General features: G+C 47.3%; 2 protein-coding genes across 5 annotated transcripts; one reads left to right on the forward strand and one right to left on the reverse strand.

The window, feature by feature from the left end:
* Positions 1–14,886: 14,886 nt before the first annotated feature.
* Positions 14,887–17,684, forward strand: LOC122010298 (50S ribosomal protein L18-like). Of its 3 annotated transcripts, none has more exons than XM_042566777.1 (4): positions 14,887–16,605; positions 16,679–16,767; positions 16,891–17,047; positions 17,446–17,684. In XM_042566777.1, the coding sequence occupies exon 1, from the start codon at positions 15,089–15,091 to the stop codon at positions 16,238–16,240; it is 1,152 nt and encodes a 383-aa protein (XP_042422711.1). In that variant the 5' UTR covers positions 14,887–15,088; the 3' UTR covers positions 16,241–16,605; positions 16,679–16,767; positions 16,891–17,047; positions 17,446–17,684. The 3 variants fall into 3 exon arrangements, with proteins under 3 accessions (XP_042422711.1, XP_042422712.1, XP_042422713.1); XM_042566779.1 differs by having other exon boundaries at positions 16,258–16,605; positions 16,891–17,043; XM_042566778.1 differs by having other exon boundaries at positions 16,679–17,043.
* Positions 17,628–19,351, reverse strand: LOC122010299 (protein SOSEKI 2-like). Of its 2 annotated transcripts, none has more exons than XM_042566781.1 (4): positions 19,078–19,351; positions 18,896–19,008; positions 18,187–18,820; positions 17,628–18,110 (listed from the first exon to the last, which is right to left on the reverse strand). In XM_042566781.1, the coding sequence occupies exons 1-4, from the start codon at positions 19,329–19,331 to the stop codon at positions 17,993–17,995; spliced, it is 1,119 nt and encodes a 372-aa protein (XP_042422715.1). In that variant the 5' UTR covers positions 19,332–19,351; the 3' UTR covers positions 17,628–17,992. The 2 variants fall into 2 exon arrangements, with proteins under 2 accessions (XP_042422715.1, XP_042422714.1); XM_042566780.1 differs by having other exon boundaries at positions 17,628–18,119.
* Positions 19,352–22,929: the final 3,578 nt, after the last annotated feature.

Genomic DNA, 22,929 nt, shown 5'->3' on the forward strand with positions numbered 1-22,929 from the left:
TCGCGTCTCCTAAACGGATCAACCGCCAGTTCTCCGAAGCAATATTGCATGACTCATTGCCTAAGCACTATGCTCCACTGGCGATCAGAGAATACAACAGATCAACAGGCCTGGATGATCATTTGGGTAAGTTCGATAACGCTATTACACTTCACCAATACACGGATGGGGTGAAGTGTTGGGTCTTCCTCACTACACTCTCCGGATCAACACAACGCTAGTTCAGGAGACTGTCGGACGGATCGATCCAAAGCTTCAAGGATTTCCGAACGACCTTCCTACACCATTTTGTGAGCAGCAAGCGTTACTAGAAGATGAGTGCCAGTCTATTTTCCCTGAAGCAAGGGTAGAGAGAAACCCTCCGAGCGTACATCTATCGCTTCAACCAGGTAGCTATGGATATCCCCTCGGTCTCATCCGAGACCATGATGAATGCCTTTACACAGGGGCTTGTTGAGGGGCATTTCTTCCAATCGCTTATCAAAAAGCCGCCCCGCGACGTCTACGACCACATGCTCAAGAAGGCTAATGAGTATATAAATGTGGAGGAGACCCAGGCAGCAAGAAGGAAGGAGGCACCAGCCGAACCCTTGGTGTCGACCGAACGGTGACCGCCGAGCAGCCACCAACCGCCGAAAGGGCCAAGAGCCGAAGGTCGGCCTCACCAGGAAACGAGGGTGCATGTCGTGCAGCATGTGGCTTCCGACCGGCCAAAGACATCGAAAGGCAAGGTATGGACGTCCATGTTTTTGCTCCTTCCACAACACACGTGACTGTCGCGGCCTGACACCGATTGCCCGGCCAACCCTGAGGGGCTATCATCGCCGATCTCCCTCTCCTGACCAGCGACACAGGCATCAATTCGTCGGGCGGCGGGAGGATGCAAGAAGATCACCCGAGCGACAACGCCACCATCAGCAGAGGGAAAATATCGACCATCCCCTAGCCTCTCGCGAGCAAAACAGGTCATCCTCTTGGGAGGAGAAAAATATAAGCAATACCGCTCGGGGAGAAATAAACATCATCGTTGGCGGACCAACCAGCGGCGACTCTAACCGAGCCAGAAAGTCATACGCTCGGCGGCTGGAGATTCACGCCGTAAGCTATAGCCGAGAGAAGGCAAACGGGCTTGAAATCAACTTCGGGCCCCGTGACCTCGAGGGCATAGAAGTCCCCCGCGATGACGCTCTCATCATCCGAGTGGTAATCGCAAATTATACCATTCATCGAGTTTTTATTGACACAGGGAGCTCGGTAAACATAATCTTCAAGAAGGCTTTCGATCAGCTCTAGATCGACCGAGGCGAGCTACTGCCGATGAAGACCCCACTGTACGGATTCACGGGCAACGAGGTTTTACCGATCGACCAAACTAAGTTGGTCATATCGCTCGACAAGGAGCCGCTCAGGAGGACCAGGACCGCAAACTTCATTGTGGTGGACGCTTCCTCAGCTTATAACGTCATCCTGGGCCGACCGACCCTCAATGAGTTCCGAGCCGTAGTTTCAACCTACTGCCAAAAAATCAAATTCCTGGTAGACGACTGAGTTGGGGAAGTTAAGGGTGGCCAGCTAGCCGCTCGGCATTGCTTTGTCCAAATGGTCAAGATCGAGGCCAGGTCTGCTCGGAAGAACCCACGACTAGAGGTTAGCGCTATTATTGAAAACCTCCTACCCTAGTCTATGAAGAAAAAGTGGAGGTTCACATCCATCCTTGTCGAGCGGAGGCCACAACTTTCATAACATCTAATATGGAAGTCAAGCAAAAGGCAGAGTTGATCACCTGTCTACAACAAAACTATGATGTATTCACATAGTCAACGCACGAGCTTCCTAGGATTTCCCCGAGCATCGCATAACACGAACTTCACATCCGACCGAACGCTCAACCGATAAAATAGAAGAAGAGGGACTTCAGCGTTGAACAAAACCTGATCATCCGGGCAGAAATAGAGAAGCTGCTGGAGACCGTCCACATACGGGAAGTTCAATTCCCGAGCTGGCTCGCAAATGTCATGCTGGTATCCAAGCCAGGCAACAAATGGCGAGTCTACATTTACTTCCGGGACCTCAACAAAGCATGCCCAAAGGACTTCTACCTGCTACCTCGGATCGATCAGATGGTAGACTCCACTACTATGTGCGAGCTGATATGCATGTTGGATGCGTATCAAGGATACCACCAAGTGTCGTTCGCCCGGGAGGATCAGGAAAAGGTCAACTTCATTACGGCCGATGGGACGTACTGTTATAATGTCATGCCGTTGGGACTGAAGAACGCCGAAGTTACTTATCAGAGGCTGATGAATAAAGTATTCCGATGCCAGATCTGCCGTAACATGGAGGTATACGTCGATGACATATTGATTAAATCCCTCCAAGCAGTGGACCTATGCACAGATATCAAGGAGATCTGCCAGACACTTAGGACATACGGAATCAAGCTGAATCCAAACAAGTGTTTGTTCGGTGCAAAAAGCGAGCAATTCCTAGGCTACATTGTCACCGAGCGGGGCATCGAAGCAAACCCCAGCAAAGTAAAGACACTACAAGACATGTCACCGCCAAGAAATCTAAAGGAAGCCCAACGTCTCACTAGTCGGATAACAGTACTATCTCGATTCATCTCTAAATCGTCTGACCGGAGCTTGCCATTCTTCAAGATATTGCGCCGAGCCACCAAATTCCAGTGGGACGAGGAGTGCGATCGGGCGTTCGACGAACTTAAGGAGCACCTCAACTCATTGCCTATACTACCTGAGCTGTTGTCGACGAGTCCCTTTAAATTTACCTATCTTCAATCGAGCATGTAGTTGGCTTGACTCTAGTGAGGTAGAACGGTGAGGAACAACCAATGTATTTCCTAAGTCATATATTTAAAGATGCTGAATCCCACTATACCAATTTCGAGAAGTTGGCTTACGCGTTGGTACTAGCCGCTCGGAGGCTTCGCCCGTACTTCCTTGCCCACTCCATCATCGTAATGACCACTAGTCGCTTGGGGTGGGTCCTCCTCAATCCAGAAGTGTCCAGACGGTTAATCAAATGGACGACGGAGTTCAGTGAGTTTGACATCCAGTATCAGCCCCAAATGGCCATCAAAGCACAGTCCTTGGCAGATTTCATTACTGAGGTACAAAATCCTAAGTCAAAAGTCGTTTGGAGGATATATGTAGATGGTTCATTTACTTGGCAGGGGAGCAGGGTCGCCATATTGCTCATCCCCCCCTAGAGGAGCGAATGCAGCTGTCCGTTCGGCTGGACTACAGGACAACAAATAATGAAGCTGAATACGAGGCGCTTATAGCCGGTCTACAAGCCGTCCGACATATCGGAGCCATCAGGTTCCTCATCCACTTGGACTCTCAATTGGCCGCTCAGCAGCTGACTGAGACATTCGAGATAAGTAACATGCGACTTAAACTCTACGCCAAAGCCTTCGAAAAACTAAAGGTCAACTTTCAGGAAGTCATCATACAAAAGGTCCCCCGGTCGAAGAATCAGACCGATGATGAGCTGGCTAAATTAACCAGCTCGTTATCGCCTATCGTCATAGCACAACCGATCGAGCAGGTATCTCTTGTGGCTCATATTGATCGGATGGAGGGGCTTACCTTCCCAAATGAATGGAGGTCGGTAGTGATGGAGTTTTTGCGGTCGGGAGCCACATCATCCGATCGAGAGGAGGCTCGCCTGTTGAGAAAAAGGGTTGGTCGGTTCACCTTGATCGGGGATCAGTTCTACAAGATGACCTTCTCTAAGCCTCTACTTAAATGTGTCGGATCATAGGACACCGACTACATACTATGGGAAGTACATCAAGGATCCTGCGGAGGACACCTAGGAGGTCGCTCATTGGCAAGAAAGATTCTACTGACAGGATACTTTTGGTTGACCCTCTAAGAGGATGCCGCCCGGATGGTGGCTACTTGTCTGTCTTGCCAGAAATATCATAACCTCTCGCACCGACCGACCGACCGAGGAGATGAAGGCGTCAATAGTCTCTTGCCCATTTGACCAGTGAGGCATGAACATCGCTGGGTCATTTCCCATGGCCACAAGTCAGCGAAAGTTCTTGCACGTCGCGGTGGGGATTATTTCTCCAAATAGGTCGAAGTCGAGCCGCTGGCAAGAATAATCGAGCAGATGGTCATGAAGTTCATCTGGCAGCACATCATCTGCCGGTTCGACACCCCACTCCAGCCCGTCTCAGATAATGGAAGACAATTTGCCGGTCAGAAACTCAAAGAATGGTGGAGAAGATATGGTATTCAGCAAGCATTCACTTCAGTGGCCTACCCTCAGAGCAACGGGCAGGCGGAGGTCATCAACCGCGAAATTCTTTGAATCCTGCGCGCTCGGCTCGACCACATTGGTGGAAGTTGGGTGGATGAGTTACCCAACGTGTTATGGGCGATCTGCATGACTCCCAAAGAAGGGACCAGAGCAACTCCTTTTCACCTAGTGTATGGCGGGGAAGCGGTCGCCCCCATCGAGGTTGGAGTCGAATCCGATTAGATACAACACTATTGCGAGGATAACGCCGAGCGGAGGCTTCTGGAGCTAGACTTAGTGGACGAAGCTCGCGTAAAAGTCGTTGACCGGCTGATGACATACCGACAGAGGATAAAGTAAAGCTATAATCGGAGGGTGATCCCAAAGTCGTTCCAGGTCGACGACCTGGTATGAAAGAAAGTAAAACCGATCAGCGACGTCACCAAGCTGGAGGCATCGTGGGTCGGACCCTTCAAGGTCATGGAGAAGCTCTGGTCAGGCGCCTACTACTTGGAGGATGAGGGTGGATGACGACTAGAGCGGTCGTGGAACGTAAACCATCTCCAATCTTACCGAGGCGGGTGAGAGGTGCGTCTGGTAATAGTTAATGTGTTTGCATCCCTGTACTTTTTGCATACAGAGCAAAAATAAACACTAAAGGGTTTCAAAGCTTTGTGCCGAGCGACATGGAAAATTGTCGAGCGACAATGTTAAACGCGTGTCTCCATCGACGGTCGAGCGACCACCTTAAACCCACGACTTCGTCAAATGGTCGAGCGGCAACGTTAAATCCATGTCTCCATCGACAGTTGAGCGACGACCTTAAACCAATGACTTCGTCAAATCGTCGAGTGGCGACGTTAAACCCATGTCTCCATCGACGGTCGAGCGGCGACCTTAAACACATGACTTCATCAAATCGTCAAGCGGCGACGTTAAACTCATGTCTCCATCGACGGTTGAGAGATGACCTTAAACGCACGACTTCGTCAAATCATCGAGCGGCGACGTTAAAATCATGTCTCCATCGACGGTCGAGAGGCGACCTTAAACCCACGACTTCGTCAAATAGTCGAGCGGCGACGTTAACCCCATGTCTCCATCAACGGTTGAGCGGCGACCTTAAACCCACGACTTCGTTAAATCGTCGAGCGGCAACGCTGAACACGGGTCTTCATTGATGGGCTAGCGGCAATGTCAGACCAGGGAGAAGGTATGAACCTTCCTCAGTTCCTTCAATGGCACTCGTATGGCCAAGTGGCTAGCTACAGAAACATCGTTCAGGCAAGCATCCTCGAAGATGATGTCCGTTCGGGGTGACACGTGCAAAAGGTTAAAGAGTCATACAAGGAGAATTATAAAAAAGAAAGTTCCGCCGAACAAGCGAACATTCATTACAAAAACGTTGGTGCACCGCCGAACGAGTATGCTTAAATTCAAAAAGAAAATCTTTTACAGACGGACGCTCAACCTCACTCTAGGTAATCAAAAACGTGATCAGGCAGTTAGTCGTTCAACTTGCTGCGGTTGATGACATTGTCCGTCAGCACGGTGGGAAGATGATCGTCCTCCTTAACCTGTTGAAGCGTCCCATCAATAGCTAATTCGAAGATCCGGACAATTCGCTGGACGACCTTATCAGTGAATTTGTCCGAATGGAGGTAAGCCTACTTCAGCGCTTCAAGCCTGCCCGATTCGCCTTCTTGATATATCCCTAGGGTCAAGCGAGAGGCCTCCAAAGCATCCTCAGCAGCTTTGAGGTTCCCCTGAAGAGAAGCCTCTTCAGTCGAGCGGCAGAACCGCTCAGCGATCAGAAAGTCTTCAGCTTCTTTGAGTTTTGGGGCGAGATTTCGAGCCTCCTTATTTTTCAGCTCCGATCGGCAATGGCTCGGTTTTTCCTAGCCGTGGGCGACTTGATTTTCTTATCGAAAGTGCTAACCTATGTGTTGAGCCATCCCAGCATAACTTCCTAGTCGGGCGTCTTCTGCCACTCGGCCTCGAGGAGCTTGTTGGCCTTCTCCAGGTTGGCCTTCAGTTTAGCGACCTCAGAAATAGGCGGCCCTTGGGAAGAGGACGCTCCACTTGAGATTTTGAGCTTCTTCAGCTTGTCCTCTACAAAAGCGAGTCATTGGCGCATGGCTACGCTTTCCACCCAGTACTGTAGGCGAACGGAAAAAATGTTAACGCCGATCGGAGGTATCATGGATGGATAATAAAATACATACCCCGGTGGACATTTGTAGGTAATTGTTGCCAAGGGCCCCGGGGGGCATCGTCGCGGCTCGCGCCCTGACTTCCTCCCAAATGTCGATGAGTGGGCCGCGGATGAGGATTCTGTGCTCGGGAGAGCGAGGCTGGGCATTCGGCTCAAGGTAATCCTCCGTTGGTAGGTGGAGAATCATCATCACGGATTGCCGCCCGCTCGGGGCCGATTGGGAAGAGGCCACCGGACCGGAGGATGGGGCCATGGACGCAGGACGGATGCCGGAGCGCAAAACCCTCCGTCGGGTCGGGGGGCACAAAGGCGATCGGTTGTGTAGCAAGGGTCTTTGGCGGCAGCTCGGCCAGCCACGACGTTCGATCAGAGGAAGTGGTTGTTGGAGCAATCCCAATGGTCCGCGGGACCATGTGTTTTGGTGTTTGGGCAAAGAGTTTAAGTTAGGTTCACCCTTGTATTTGATATGTGTATTTGAATTGTGCAGGTTTGCAGGATACACATGTGACTCAGGTTGATGGCTTCGGGTCGGTGAAGGATGGAGCATCCGAGGGACCGTGGACAAGGAAGCGAGGACAAGAGACGAGGGAAGCGACTTCGAGGCATACGCGAAGGATGGCATTAGGGACGAGCCGCGGGCTTGAATGCATTCGAGGGACGAGAGCCAAACGAAGTAGGCTTGAAGGCAAGAGGTCAAAGCTGCAAATGAAGCGTCAAATGAGTCATAAGAGTGAGGGTACGAGTGCATGAGAGATTGTACTCGGAGTAAAATCCTAGTTTTAGGATTTTACTGTAGCAGTACTATAGCGCTACTGTAACAGTCGACTGCATGATTTAGCAGTCAACTGGTGCAGTCGACTGGTGCAGTCGACTGGGGCAGTCGACTGGCAGCAAACAGAATGTCTCTGTTCGCTCGGTTAGTGTGGAATCAAGTCGTTGGGATGTAACGGTCGAATTTCCACAGAGGGCAGTCGACTGCATGTTTTAGCAGTCGACTGGTAGGCAGGTTTTCCAACACATGGCCTATATAACCAAGCCTTGGGAGCTTGGTTGAGGTTGATGAAATAGAGGTAGTTAACCTCTATTAGTAGTCTACCAGTGCCCTAGCTTCTCAAGAGTCCTTGGTGAGAGTTTGTGGCGAGGTTTCTCCACCCACAAGGAGCTACACGAGCTAGCCGGAGGTTTTCCGGGGAGTCATTCACCGACGGATCGGGATCATCCACCTTACGGACAGCCGTGGAGTAGGAGCTTCATCTCCGAATCACGTTAAACAACGTGTCATTGGGTTTGCTTCTTGTTTATTATTTTCTAGGGTTAGCTTTACTTTTATTTGTTAGTATTTTTGTTTCCGCTGTGCACTAACAAGCGTAGGAAGCGACGATTTGGGTGAGACTCTATTCACCCCCCTCTAGCGAACGTCAAGGTCCCAACAAGTGGTATCAGAGCCAGGTTAGTTCTTGTTGGACTAATCGCCAAGAGAGCGGCTAGAGGAAGAAGATGGAGTCGGAGGGACCTCTCGGATGGGACATCCGAATCCCACCTCCATACGAGCGTGAGGACTTCGACTATTGGAGGAAGCGCATGGAGATGTGGTTCCAAATGAATTGGAACCAATGGATTGCGTTGGAGGAACCGTTTAAAGCTCCAACGGACAAGAAGGGAAAGTGTCTCCGACGTCGATATTGGACCAAGGAGCAAAGGGAACAATCGGAGACGGACAAGGAGATAACTAGAATTTTAATTAATTTATTACCTCCTAATACAATATTGAATGTAGGTGAATACGAGAACGCAAGTGACCTTTGGAAAAAGGTAATTGCGCTTCATGAGAGTCTTACACAAATCAAAGAAAAGGAGGAGCCCAAGAAGGACTCATTGGTCCAAGAAGAGAATGACCAATCGGATCTTGACACGGGTTCAACATCCGAGGAGGAGAAGGAAGATGAGGAGGTATCATCCACATCTTCAAGGGAGAAAGAAGTGGAACCATCCACATCTTCAAGTGAAGAGGAGGAAGAGCAATCCAAGGAAGAGGAGATCTTGAAAGCTCAACCTTCCACCTCAACTACTAAGAAGAGCACAAAAGACCACATCAAATGTTTTGAGTGTGGTAAATGGGGCACTACAAGAATAGGTGTCCTTCGCTCAAGAAGGTAAAAGAGGTAAACCCTAAACTCACTAAAGTTAATTTAGAAACTAATGTGAGTTGTAGGAAGAAGAAGGAGAAAAAGCACATTAGGTGCTTTACATATGGTGAGTGGGGTCATTACCACACCAAATGCCCAAAGAAGAAAGAGATCAAAAAGTTGGCGCATTTGAAGAAGGAGGAGAAGAAGTGGAGGAAGAATGAAGGCTCATGTCAAGGGGGAGCTCCAAAGGTAAAGGCTAAGGTAAACCCTAATTTAAATTTGAAGTCAAATTTAAATTCCTCCATGCATGTTAGGAAAAATAATGTTAATCATTATATGTCCATGCAAAATTTTGGTTTCAAATATCATGATAGGAGTAGGGTAATTGTAGATTAAAACCCTAGGAGACCCATTCATGAAAAATATAGAAATGGTAGACCTAAGGAGACCCAAGGCATTAATCCTAAGAAGAGGAGACATATGGCTAGAAAGTGTAGGTTTAGGAATGTCCAATTTGGACAAATTAACTCTAGGGTTAGGAACCTAGAGAAGGAGAATCAAGCTTTAAGAGGAAAGCTTGATTAGTTAGAACAATTCCTTAAGAGATTCAATGTTGGATCTAAGGAATTAAATATGGTGTTGGGTAGCCAAAGACCCAACCATGATAGATCGGGCTTGGGATACCGATCTAGTCCCTCCAAGGCTAATAAGAGATCATATGCTAAGGTGGCAGATGATCATGGCAAGGGAGAGTCCTCCAAAGCTAAGGGAAAGTCTTATGCTAGGGTTACATATGACTATAGCAAGGAAAAGTCAATAAATGGCAAAGGAAAGCCATTTAAATGTAAGAAAAAATTAACCAAGGACAAAGTGTCCAAGGTTAAGAAAGTTAGGTTTGTAGGCCAAGTGTCACCGAAGGTGCACCAATGTGGCCTAGCTATTGTGGATGAGCCACCTAGGGAGGTGGCTAAGGCTAAGGGTTCTAGGGGAAGCTCTAAGAGTCAATTTGGGACTCATGACCAATGGATCTCAAGGGGGTTTTACTTGGGAGTCTAGACAAGCCATGGAATGTGCCAAGTGGTTTGGAGACGGACTTGAGTCTCAAACCTAGGGTTTTGGCACAATTGATTTATGTTTCATACAAGAGATATGACAATTGGGGTCATATAGCATGATAATTAGTTTTGGATGTATAGATGTCATATAAACCAATGCTAGGGATGCATTGTGGGTTAGTATGGGCAAATACATCAAGAGGAAGCCAAAACAGGAATTTATTTCAAGGTTCAATTGAACTTTTTAGCTAGTTTTGTATTTTGTGTTAATCTTGGGATTTGTGATAAATATATTTTTATATATATTTTTCCCAAGTAGACATTGATAAAATAAACCTCTCCACAAAATTTGAGAATTTTTGGAGCTCTGTGGAATTTCTGGCGCATTTCTGAAGTTGGCTAGAAAAGGTTGATTTTTGTATGAACAGTGTACCAGTCGACTGGTACAGTTACCAGTCGACTGGTAACAGTGTTTTTGAGCACAGAATGTCTCTGTAAGCTCATTTTCATGAGGGCAGTCGACTGGTACTTCTTGCAGTCGACTGATACCGGTCTGAAAGTGTTTTCAGCACTGGATTTTGACCGGGTCAGCTCGTATAGATGTATGGGATCCATGGGGGATAAATACATGAGTTTAGGGTCAATTGGATAATAAGTTTTCAACAATTGGAATATTGTTCGAAAGCTTTTTGGATGTTAGGCAAAGGGGGAGAAGTAAGGTTTAGTTGGGAAAACCTTAGTGCCTTTGCGTAGGGGAAGCCTTGGAATAGGTTCTTAAAAATCCCTATGGGAAAATTCCTAGCTCAATGGGGAGCATAGGTGTAAAGGGAGCCTTAGGATAGGTTCCAATGCATGATGCATTGTTTCGGCGGTGTAAGTCCAAGTGTGTAGCCTTGGCAACGTAAGTCCATTCGGCAGTGTAAGTCCAAGTGTGTAGCCTTGACATCGTAAATTCATTCGGCGTTGTAAGTCCAAGTGTGTAGCCTTGGCATCGTAAGTCCATTCGACGGAGTAAGTCCAAGTGTGTAGCTTTGGTATTGTAAGTCCATTGTATGTATTAGCATGTTTATTTGCTATTTGTTTTCCCTAACTTAAACGTATTGCCAAACACCAAAAAGGGGGAGATTGTTGGAGCAATTCCGATGGTCCGCGGGACCATGTGTTTTGGTGTTTGGGCAAAGGGTTTAAATTAGGTTCACCCTTCTATTTGATATGTGTATTTGAATTGTGCAGGTTTGCAGGATACACATGTGACTCAAGTTGATGGCTTTGGATCCGGTGAAGGATGGAGCATCCGAAGGATCGTGGACAAGGCAGCGAGGACAAGGGCCGAGGAAAGCAACTTCGAGGCATACGCGAAGGATGGCATTGAGGATGAGCCGCGGGCTTGAATGCATCCGAGGGACGAGAGCCAAAGGAAGTAAGCTTGAAGGCAAGAGGTCAAAGCTGCAAATGAAGCGTCAAATGAGTCATAAGGGTGAGGGTACGAGTGCATGAGAGATTGTACTCGGAGTAAAATCCTAGTTTTAAGATTTTACTGTAGCAGTACTGTAGCGTTAATGTAGCAGTACTGTAGCAGTCGACTGGTGTAGTCGACTGGGGCAGTCGACTGGCAGCAAACAGAATGTCTCTGTTCGCTCGGTTAGTGTGGAATCGAGCCGTTGGGATGTAACGGTCGAATTTCCACAGAGGGCAGTCGGTAGGCGGGGTTTTCCAACCCGTGGCCTATATAACCAAGCCTTGGGAGCTTGGTTGAGGTTGACAAAATAGAAGTGGTTAACCCCTATTAGTAGTCTACCAGTGCCCTAGCTTCTCAAGAGTCCTTGGTTAGAGTTTGTGGCGAGGTTTCTCCACCCACAAGGAGCTACACGAGCTAGCCGGAGGTTTTCCGGTGAGTCATCCACCGACGGATCGAGATCGTCCACCTTACGGACAGCCGTGGAGTAGGAGCTTCATCTCCGAACCACGTTAAACAACGTGTCATTGGGTTTGCTTCTTGTTTATTGTTTTCTAGGGTTAGCTTTGCTTTTGTTTGTTAGTATTTTTGTTTCCGTTGTGCACTAACAAGCGTAGGAAGCGACGATTTGGGTGAGACGCTATTCACCCCCCTCTAGCGAACGTCAAGGTCCCAACAGTGGCCTCCGTCGTTGCCGAGATTGTCGTGGGAGAGCCAGTGCCTTCTCGCTCGATGGCCCTCACAGCCAAGGTGGCGGAGCGGGAGGGCTGGTCCACTCGGCGCCTCTTGCCCCTAATGAGGGGCTCGCCATCGCCAGAAGATTCAGAGCCCTTAGTCTGGGCAACAGGCTACGAATCAAGGGTGGGGAGTAGTTCTCCCGCAGCTTCGATACTAGGCGCTCGGTCGACAGCGCCCTCGCCCACAGTGGGCGTCTCCTTGATCTCGGCAAGAGTGCCTTCATGGAAGCCGACCGACGTCAGACCTCGGCTCGCCAATTCCTTTGCAGTGACTGCCTCAACCTCGGCATCCTTAAGCTTTGTGAGGCCGACTACCCTCGCTCGCATCATGACTTTGCCTGCAAGAGACAGAAAAGAAATTAGTTAGACTAAAAAAAAAAGGATCAGATAATAGCGTACCTAAGCCGTTCGAGAGCTTGGTACAGATCGAGCTCAGACCGAAGATGTACATAACACCTTCTAGCAACAACTTATGGATGTCATATATTTGACCAACCATCAGGGACGATGCGTGCAGGTAGTCCGCTCGGCTCTTATACTTCTTCAGGTCAGGTTGAGGTGGTAGGCCAACCTGCCAGCGCGTCCGAAAGCTAAGTCGTTCGGAGAGTCGCATAAAGAAGAAGTACTCCTTCCAGTGTTTGTTGGAGGTTGACATTTTGTCAAAAAATATTAGGCCGACCCGAGACTAAAAGAGGAAGGTTCCCAGTTCGGACTGCTTGGGATAGTAAAAGTCATGGAAGGCTTGAGGGGTCAAAGGAATGTCGTGCAACCGAAATAGCACGACGACGCCGCACAGCAAGTGAAAAGAATTTGGTACAAGTTGCGGAAGGGGAACACGGAAGTAATTGCAGACTTCGATGATGAAGGGCTGGATAGGGAATCGAAGACCGACCACAAACTGGTCTCGGAATAGGCATATGGTGCCGATCGGCGGGTCATTGGGCCGATCAGATGGAAGCCAGAATGATTTCGTGGTCAGAGGGGAGTTCAAAGGCATTTTTTAGGCTCTCAACGTCGCTCGTGTCGAACAGTGGCTCCATGGTAGTGTACCAAAGCCCGGGAACAGGGTCTGACGGTTGTGAAGAGCTTGCCATTGTCGAAAAACGCGGAAACAAGGAGTTTGACGGGAAGAAATGGGGACGGAAAACCCAAAACAGACACTGAAAACTGCGGAGAGCTAAAGAAACTACAAAAGGTTGAAAACGAAATGCTTCAGGAGAGCTTACGGAAGGAGGGAAAAGGTTGTCAAGGAAAAATAGGTCGCCGGAGCACTGATCGCACAGGAAGTCGCCGGCAGCGCTCGAACACAACGCGAAAGTGAAGACGACGGTGGCTGCGCGAGGTTATAAACCCCTGGCTCAGCCGAGTGGAGTTGTCGGATCTAGGGTGTGGAGCCCGAGATACAGATCCGGCCGTGGAATACGAACCATCAGATGTCACATCGGAGCCTGTCGCTTTGAGCCTGTGGCGGTGACATGTGGCGTTTCCCCATTGGTCCGTATTTATGAACGTTGTTAACCGGCATGGGCGCATGCTCGGCCTTAATGGGGGTGATTTGCACAAATTCCCAAGAGATTCTGGTGACATCAACGTTGATCACACACGTTTGAAGACACCGAAGGAGAAAGCTCAAGTACAGACACACGAATTGCCGATCGGCTTCAAGGATCGGTCCTAGGGCCGATTGACACTTTTCGGCAGACCGACCGGAGTCCACCTAGCATCACGGTCGATTGACCAATTGGTCTCAAGACTTCTTCTGTCTAGTCAGTCGGACTTGCAACATCTTTCGACTAGACTTGAGGGGGAGGCCTGTGATGCGGTGATGAGGGGACCCACCTAGTGGAGGGTCATTGCCACGATGGAGGTCAAAGGTCAGAGTCAGGGCGGTCATAGCCCCTGTACCATTGGCCGATCGGGCGGCCCACTCGCCCGACCGGGATAGAGAATGTCCAATCCAACATCATCATAGCTCGGTGATGCGGTGATGAAGGGCCCACCCAATGGAGGGTCATTACTACGGTGGAGATCAAAGGTCAGAGTCAAGGCGGTCAACGCCCCTTACCATCGGTCGGTCAGCCGACCCACTCGCCCGACCAGGATAGAGAAGGCCCGATCCAACATCATAGCTCGGCCACATACTGATCTTCTGACGCTAAGAGAAGCGTGTCGGTGAGGCACACGCCGAGCGGCCAGCCCCGCTTGGAGTTACATCAAATCTCGGAACCAGTCCAGTGGAACCACGACCGAGCAGATTACAAGCGAAGCGGAGTTCGGGCAGTAGGTGGTTGGTTGAGCGGTCATCCCGCTTGCCCCGCGAACGATAACGTCTGGACGACTGATGGTTGGCCGAACGGCTCACCCGCTCGACCCAGTAACGGACAAAAGGAGGATCTATGATATCCTTCTGGAAGCTCGTGCCACTGACAAGCGGCATGGTCGGCCGCATGGTCAGACAGTGGATAGTATGACGGTAGTTTCCGCTGTCACGTCAAAGATATGCTCGGGTCGTTAAAATATGGTGTCAGGGATACTTTCCTGACATGTCTTTTCAGGAGAAGTTTTGAGAAGCGTGCACGACTCGAGGAGCGTGCACGCACACCCCCGGAGCCCTATATAAAGGACCCCAAACTTCAACGGAGATATGCTAATTTTTACTATAGTCACACTGGTACTCTGTTACTCCGCTTCCTTGTACATCACCGGAGATTGACTTGAACATCGGAGAGTTATCGTCAGGGAACCCCTCTCTAATTCGATATTGACACTACTATAATTACAAATTCCTCTAACACGGAGTTCATGCACATCAATAAGAAGACCACGTCTCCCGTACTTGTCTCAATTCTCGGACAAGATGAACGAGTGTTATATTTAAATATATATATATTCCAACGAGCAGGTAGCAGGTGTGGCTTAAATTTGAACAACGCGTGACGTTGTAATTGATATTGGTTTGACTAAATTTCCGTGCCTCAATCCAGTCCACTTCTTCGGTATCATAGTCAACTCGATCGTTCTCAATTTTTCGTCCCCAAAAGTATCTACTCGCATCCGGATTTAACGACGTGGTGGTGGAATTTAATGACGCGGTGGTGCAACACTAGAGGAGACAATATGGGCTCCGGCGGTGAGAATTTGTGTAGTAGAAATGAAAGTCGCAGAAAGGTTCCCATTGAAGTTATGTAGACGGGGGAGAACTCGATTCCACGGCCATTACGATGGCCTCCGGCCGCGCTAATCGCCGCCTCTTCTCCCCCAAGGCTACCAACGCCATCTGTAGGCCACTATTCCCGATAAACTGCCCGCCGCCTCCTTCTCCTTGCCCTCCTCTTCCTCCACCACCTCCTCCTTGCCCTCCTCTTCTCACTGTTTCCGAGGAATCCACCACCATACGCTTCCACCACTCCAGATCCATCCTTCCTGCCCTTTCCGTCGCCGCCGCCTCCGTTGTCTCCGTCTCCGCAATCATGATCCTTCTCACTCTCCTCCTAATCCGCCTCCGGCGCCGTTCTTCCGCCGCTCGGGAAGACCCTGTCGCCGCCGCGGCGCCGCTCGAGGACGATGATGGCGGAGATGGCGATGGTGATGGCGAAGAAGTGATGCACCACGTCTGGTACATACGAACGGCCGGCCTGGATGAGTCCTTCATCGAGTCCATCACCGCGTGGGCCTACAAGGCCGGCGACGGCGTCCTCGGAGCCTCCGCCACGGGCTGCTCCGTGTGCCTCTCGGAGTTTCGCGACGGCGAACTCGTCCGCCTCCTCCCGAAGTGCGATCACGCCTTCCACCTCGGTTGTATCGATACATGGCTACGATCCCACGTCAATTGCCCCCTTTGCCGAGCTCCAATCTTCGCACCAACCTCCGTTACCTCTGCTACTACGCCCTCCTCCTCTTCTCTACCCCCACCTGAATCCGGCGTGGTTCTCGCCGGGCCCAATACGATCGCATCAGCAGACGACGACCAGATGGCCGGCCGGCAAATCGATCTCAGTCCCGGTACCTCAGAAGAGGAACTCGAAGGTGAAAGATCAGAACTCGAAGCTGAAAATCGAGCCGTAGCAGTCCCCATCCCAAGCGCCGAGTTGCAAGTACCTACCGACATCGGTGAAGATGAATTCCTGCCCATCAGGAGATCGTTCTCCGTCAATTCGATTTCCCCGGAGTTGGAAGGAAGTCTCAGGAACATCAACAACAAGAAAAAGCAAGCCTTGGAGGAAAATTCGCATGCTCGAACCACGACCAGGGCAAAGCATGCCCGTCATGCCAGCTCTTTCCGCAAGGAAATGGGAAGATCCTTAGCAAGTGCTAGTGAGAGGTTCATCTTCTCTGTAAATGGGCGAGCTCGAAGCTCAGTTTGTCCACAGTGATGTCTGCAACATGTACACGAGTATAAAAATGACAACTTTCTTAGGGTTCTCAGCAAGTTGAGAGCCACTTTTGTTGCTGTATCTGTTCTAGTTCATCATGTAAGTTGAGTTTCTGATCCGTGTGATCCAAAGTAATGGCCAATTTGTGAGTTTGTTGGTCAGTGTATTTACAGATCGATCCATTTCTGGACAAGCCCAGCCCATTTCCACTTTTTCGTCTCTAGGGCTTGATATATTTCTCCCCCAATTCCATCTCTGTTCCCTCGGATGAGCGATGTCTGCGCTGGTGCTTCCTTCAAGTCTCTCCCGAGGATCTGCGAGCACGCTCCTCGAAGGGCATCGCCTCGCCTTCCCAATCCGCCATGGTAGGTTTTCCGACATTTCAAGCGCCTTTTACGGTATGAATTGTACGTTTGCGTTGAAATTTTCATCGGACAGTGCCTCGCCGGCAATTTTTTCGAATCGACGCAAGGAATAACGCTCGGGAAGAAAGCGCCAAGATAAGAAACCGGAGGATGCAAAGAAAGGTACCCTGTGGTTCAAAGACTTCAAGTCGGCACCTTGCGTGATAATTTTTCATGCTTTCTATGTGTTTACCTTGTTGTGAAGAATTCGACTTGTGATGGATTCTTCTTTTCCTTGTTGTGAAGTACAATGGTTCGGCTAGGAAGCCTAGACTCTCTGTGTTCTGCTCCAACAAACAATTGTATGCGATGCTGGTCGATGATCAAAACAAGAAAACTCTCTTCTACGGCAGCACGTTGCAGAAATCGATTCGGGGAAATCCTCCATGTACCAGTGCTGTAAGTAAGCATTAATCCAATGGACTGTCTCCCTTGCGGTTTCATGGCGTCTAGTGACCCTCTTAGCGAGACATTTCTGCTCTTCATTAATTTTCACTACTGCATGCTCCTTGTACTGTCTCCTTTGCGAATTGCGACTTTTCTAGTGAGACATTTCTGCTCTTCATTAATTTTCACTCCTTCAAACTCCGTGCGATGAGTTGCAGATTGTTGTTTGTTCTTTCACTGTCGATCAAAAAGCTAGACTGTATTTTGCACCACAATTATCTAGGATGCATTATAACATACACACAAGTCGTGAGTTCGAAGGGATAGAGTTAATTTTTTTGATCTCCTGTGGATCTTGTCTGACGACATTGTATTCATGCAGTGCTTTGTGATCATGCTGGTATTTGATTGCAGGAAGCTGCTCAGAAGGTGGGCGAAGAGCTGATCGAAGCGTGCAAGAATCTGAACATATCTGAAATATCCTCTTACGATCGTAATGGTTGCAAGACGGGTGAAAGAATATCGGCATTCGAGATTCCTATCTCACTACATGGCTTCTTGTTTAGTTAGCTTCAATTCCCAACTTTTGCATCATGTATATAAATTCGAGGGACAGCAAACACTAATTATAACATGGTGGCTTAATTTGAGCATGATCTCTGAAGCATATCTTAACCTAATTCCATAGGCTACCCTTCCACTGAATTCATCTTCTTTCGCCCAATTTGGAAATACTCACAGGTCTCCCAATTCGTCTTCCACAGGAGCAGACACATGGAACCCGGCAACATACTATAGCAACACAGAATCCAGCTAAGATTTTAACATAAAGAAAGAATCTAAGCTTAGATTCCAAAGAAAAATGTCAAACTGCAAGTACAGCAGCGCATTAATTAAATCATTTTTGGGAGACCTCGCAAGGTAGGACATGCAAGCTTTGGCTCTGCTTCCCCTTCCTGTGTCACTGTTGCTTGGCAGACGACTTCCTCCTCCCAGGGATGCACTTCCCTCTCGCGCCGTCTCCTCCTCCATTTTCTTTCTCTAGCTCCGACCTCCCTTCTCCAATCCCAGAGTAAGTGCTGCAGGATCTACAGTCTCAACAGTTAATTGGGCAATAAATGTTTGAAATTAAGAATCTTTAATTTGCAGATGAACCTTTCTTCGTGGCAGGAGGAGGATTTCTTGAGAGAGGGCTGGAGATAGTACTTGCTCCCCTCGACGATGCTCCCGCTGAAGTACTCCTTGTCGTCCACTAGGTGGTGGCGTATCTGGGGGTTTTCCGGGACGCGCCGCAGTTCCTCCACTTCCGCCACCGTCGCCCGACTCACGCGCCGGCTCACTGCCCCTTGCTCGCCGCCCGAACCGGCGGTGGGGGCGGACTTGCTTGCCCCGCTGCCGGAGCCGGCGATCTTGCCTCGTTTCAGTGCTGCTGACCCGCAGGCGATGAGCTGCAGCAGCAAGGACGACGAGTGATCGGCGTCCTCGAACCGTCGGGAGGTGTTCCTGCCGCCGGGCTTGTCCGAGGAGGTCGTGGACGGCGGCGGGGACGAGTCGTCGAGCGGCATCTCGATCCGAGTCCCGATTCGTTCCGTCCCCTCCGTCGACACGCCGCGGGAGCAGCGGCCGGCGTTATCGCTCGCGGCGCATTTACCGTTGTTCCTCGTGTTTTTCCCTTCCTCCACCGTCAATACCTCATCTTCTTCCTCCTCTTCCAATTCCAGGTGGAATTTGTCAGAGAGCGGGAGTGGCTTCTGCCGCCTGCCGCCGGTAGCAATGCGCCGGAAACCTTCTGCCACATATATTTCAAGCTAAATCTCCCCCTAAATCAAGAAACTCCTAATCTCAAGAAGGATCCAAAGCTAACCATAACTGTCAGGGATGATCTCAGAGCCCTTGAGCACGTACTCAACTCCGTCGGCCGGATAAATAACGTCGTCCTCGGTCAAGTCATTCCACACGTACCCATTCTTGTAGCCCCTTGAATTTTCCATGGCCAATGAAACTCGAGAAACAGAACAAAATGGAGACGAGTCGATGACTACGTACCTCTTGCAGGACCATGAGAAATGGGAAAGCATGGCTTTGCCTCGCAGAAGAGTGAGTCTTTCCGTCACATCCCTGAGGCGAAGCTGGCGGCTGGGGAGGTAAGGCAGCTCGATGTAGTGGGGGTGCTCCAACTGGCCGTTCCTGCTGAGGTAGTAGATGACCTGAACCCTCCTCACCGGCCTTATCAACCGCTGCTGCTGACTAGAGTTATGAACCCTACTCGCTCTTCCACCTCCATCGTCATAGCGCTGCATCTCCAACAACACTGAACCAGTTCACCACAAGAAGATGTGGCGTTTTTAATGTTGGAAAGGGCAAACGGAGAGAGAGAGAAGAGTACCATGGACCTCTGTTTTCCTCTATTTATGCCGACGAGTGGGGGTACTTGGGCTGCCTCGACGATAGCAATGTAACATTGTTCTTGTCTGAGATTTACTTTTTCACATCGGGCTGGTTCTTCGTCGTCGACAGACCTCTGAACAATGATTTGAACGGACATTTAGTCGATCGTCTACTGCTGTAGCATGCTTTCTTTAGGTAGAACATTGCTTAATATTCATTCCATGAACATTCATAGAAAAATTCTATGAAGTAGATATTCTTATTATCAAACAAGCGTATTGACGCTGTCTGACGTCGTCGACGGGTGAATTTTCGGTAAATTGTTGAATAGCAAGAGGAGTTCCGAGAGGCTCGGCGGGCCAGAAAAAGGAATCAAAGGAGCGTTGGAAGGAAGGTCAGGAAAGGTTCTGGCTCAGTTATTCCGACGATTAAATTAAAGGAGCGTTTGATTCTTTCTTAGGAATAGAAATCGAAATGAGAATCATTATATTATAGAATAAAAATGAGTATAAGTATGAATATCACTCTTAAAAGTAATGTTTGGTCAGTTGCATATTTTCTATCGGAATAAATCAAAATTTTATTTTTTACCCTTAAAAGAAAATAAGAGAAAAAATTAGATGTGAGAGAAAGATGAATGTGAGACAAAAATATGATGAAAGAGAATGATGAGAGAGAAAGTATGATAAGAGAAAATATGAAAAGAGAATGTGATAGGAGAGAGCATGATGAGAGAAGATGAGAGAGAAAATATGATGTGAGAAGATGAAGAGAGAGAAAATGTAATGAGAAAAAATGAGGAGAGAGAATGTGATGAGATAGATTGAGGAGAGAGAGAGTATGATGAGAAAAAACAGTGAGTGTGATTGGAGAGATTGAGGAGAGAGAAAGTATGATGAGAGAGAAAGTGTGTTGAGGGGAAAAAAGGAGGGACTGTGACAAGGGAGATTGATAAGAGAGAAAGTGTGATGAAAAAAAAAAGAGAAAAAATAGTGTGATGAGAGAGATTGAGGAGAGAGAAAGTATGATGAGAAAAAAAAAGGAAGAAAGTGCAATGGAAGAAATTGAGAAGAGAGAAAGTATGACGAGGGAGAAAGTGTGTTGAGGAAAAAAAAAGGAGGGAGTGTGACAAGAGAGATTGAGGAGAGAGTTAAGTGTGATGAGAAAAAAAAAAGAAAAGATAGTGTGATGGGAGAGATTGAGGAGAGAGAAAGTATGATGAGAGATAAAGTATGATGAAAAAAAGAAGAAAGAGAATGCGATAGAAGAGATTGAGGAGCCATAAAGTATGATGAGAGAGAAAGTGTAATGAGAAAAAAGAAAAAAAAGTGTGATAGGATAGATTGAGAGAGAAAGTGTGTGATAAAATGATGAGAGGGAAAATATGATGAGAGAGAAAAAATGATGAGAGAGAAGTGATATGAAAGAAAAAATAAATAAATATATTTTGATATTTGATATTAAAGGAGAAAATTTTAGTTTTAGGTCAAGGGTATTTTTGGAATAAGGGAATATTTTGATGGATGAAAATAGGATAATGACTCATTGAAGGAGAGGTACATGAGAATGAGTTATTATCCAATTTCAATGATTCATTCCCTTATTTGTATTCCTATTCCTATAATCAAAACATTAACAATGACAATCACTGATTCTCATTCCCATTCTTCACTCCTATTTCCCTAAACCAAACACCCCTAAATTAAATCTTCAGTAGGAGAGGAAGAGTAATAATAGTGGATAAAGAGGGTGTATTTTTGTCATTGTACGTATCTATACCCACGAGAGCGATCATCTTTTTATAATGTTATAGGGATCAAATCTCGGTTGGAATATGTCCTAGGAAAAAATATCACTTTCATCTAATTTGACAGTCGAATATAAATTGATCTTATGATTTACCTCTTTTTATATAATCTGAACATGAATTGTAAAGAGTGTATGTAGCGAGCATAATCATCTTTTGTTATAATTAATTGGACATCGTGTCATGATAAAAAAAAGTGTTCTATCGCTGTATCTCTATTGTATGTCATGACACATTTTAAGTATCTTGTATAATCATATCACTCTATGCACTCCGCCTAAGGTAGCATTTATGACTCTTAATTACCTACTGAGGGTTCATTAGACCTAAGGCCCATTGAGTTTAAGGAGGACTAAGAGCATCCATATCAATTTCATTATCACTATATCTAAAATTTATGGTAAATAATTTATTTTATTAAATTTAGACAATTACTTTTCACTTTACACTACATCAACTATCCTAAAATTTTCATTATCTTTAATTTTTAATTATTTTCTTATCTTTCTTCTATTTTTTTTATTATTATATTTATGGAATGAAGAAGAAAGATCGAAAAGAATGAGTGGAAAGAGAGAGATTGAAAAAAAATATTATTTTACTTTTAGGATAGAGATTTCATTCCTTAAATTTAGAGAATCACTATTTATCAAATTTAAATTTAGGGAATAGATAGGGTAGCTGATGCAAAGATTTTTTAGCTGCCCTATCCAAAATTTAAGATAAAACCTTTAAATAGAGTAGTTGATATGGATACTCTAAGTTTAAGAAATTCATCTTGAAGAGGCTAGAGTAGGCTAATCCCAAAGTAAGCTAACCCTCGAGCTGAGTTGACGAGGCCAATAGGGATCGAGCAAAGCATGGACTCTAGAAGAGCTGAGCAGAGTACAAAGGAAGATAGCCCCGTTGGAGATGAATAAGACACTGAATCTATACTTTGTCGGACACAGAATTAGAAAAACAACCAGATATTAAATTCTATTTAAAAAACAAATGATTAACCAGATTGGATAACATCGAGCTCAGGATGATCGGTCCGGTCCATAGAAAATTTTCATCGACGATCAAGATAAATCTTGAATCACTTGTGACGAGCGGTCTAGAAGCCCAACATCACCGTAACTGAGAATCAAACTATGAGTACTTGAAAAATAACTGAACATCTTTATCGCTACACCATATACCACTGTACTATAGTTATGGGATTATTAAATTCATCCTCTCGGAGTAGTGCGGTGGTTAAGACATGAGATATTGTCATATAAGGTCTTGAGGTTAAAATTTGACGTGTCCGAGCATATCTCCCGACCCCATACACCTCTTCTGTATAAGCCTAGGAATAAATTAGTGATGGCATTAGGGATTCGGAATCATCTTTTACCATATGGGGATTATTAAATTCTCTTTAGGCAAATTAAGTAGGGTGTTACCTTTCAAGATTATTGACTCCCGCAAGTCTCCCGCATCACCTCCCACATCACACATCATTAGTTAGGTTAATTCATCTGCAAAAGGGCAATGAATGTAGGACAGAGTGGCCTATCTCTTTAGTTGGTGAATCTTTTTCCTTCGTCTCTTGTGGGCGAGGCTTGCTTGCTAGCTTGCATGCATGTGCATGAGATAATGCTCACGTACGTGAGGGGGGTGAGATACTTAATCTCTCATTTATAGTCGTTTAATTATTGATTCAACGGGCCCCACGT

The sequence above is a fragment of the Zingiber officinale genome, chromosome 8A (genome assembly GCF_018446385.1).
Source record: "Zingiber officinale cultivar Zhangliang chromosome 8A, Zo_v1.1, whole genome shotgun sequence".
In the NCBI taxonomy this organism is placed as follows: domain Eukaryota; kingdom Viridiplantae; phylum Streptophyta; class Magnoliopsida; order Zingiberales; family Zingiberaceae; genus Zingiber; species Zingiber officinale.

Coding starts and splice junctions, on each gene's coding strand:
- LOC122010299 (XM_042566780.1), bottom strand. CDS start 19,331: ATGCAGCGCTATGACGATGGAGGTGGAAGAGCGAGTAGGGTTCATAAC. Junction 19,009..19,077: donor TTCTCATGGTCCTGCAAGAG/GTACGTAGTCAT, acceptor GGAAAATTCAAG/GGGCTACAAGAATGGGTACG. Junction 18,120..18,186: donor TCCTCCTGCCACGAAGAAAG/GTTCATCTGCAA, acceptor TTGAGACTGTAG/ATCCTGCAGCACTTACTCTG.
- LOC122010298 (XM_042566778.1), top strand. CDS start 15,089: ATGGCCTCCGGCCGCGCTAATCGCCGCCTCTTCTCCCCCAAGGCTACC.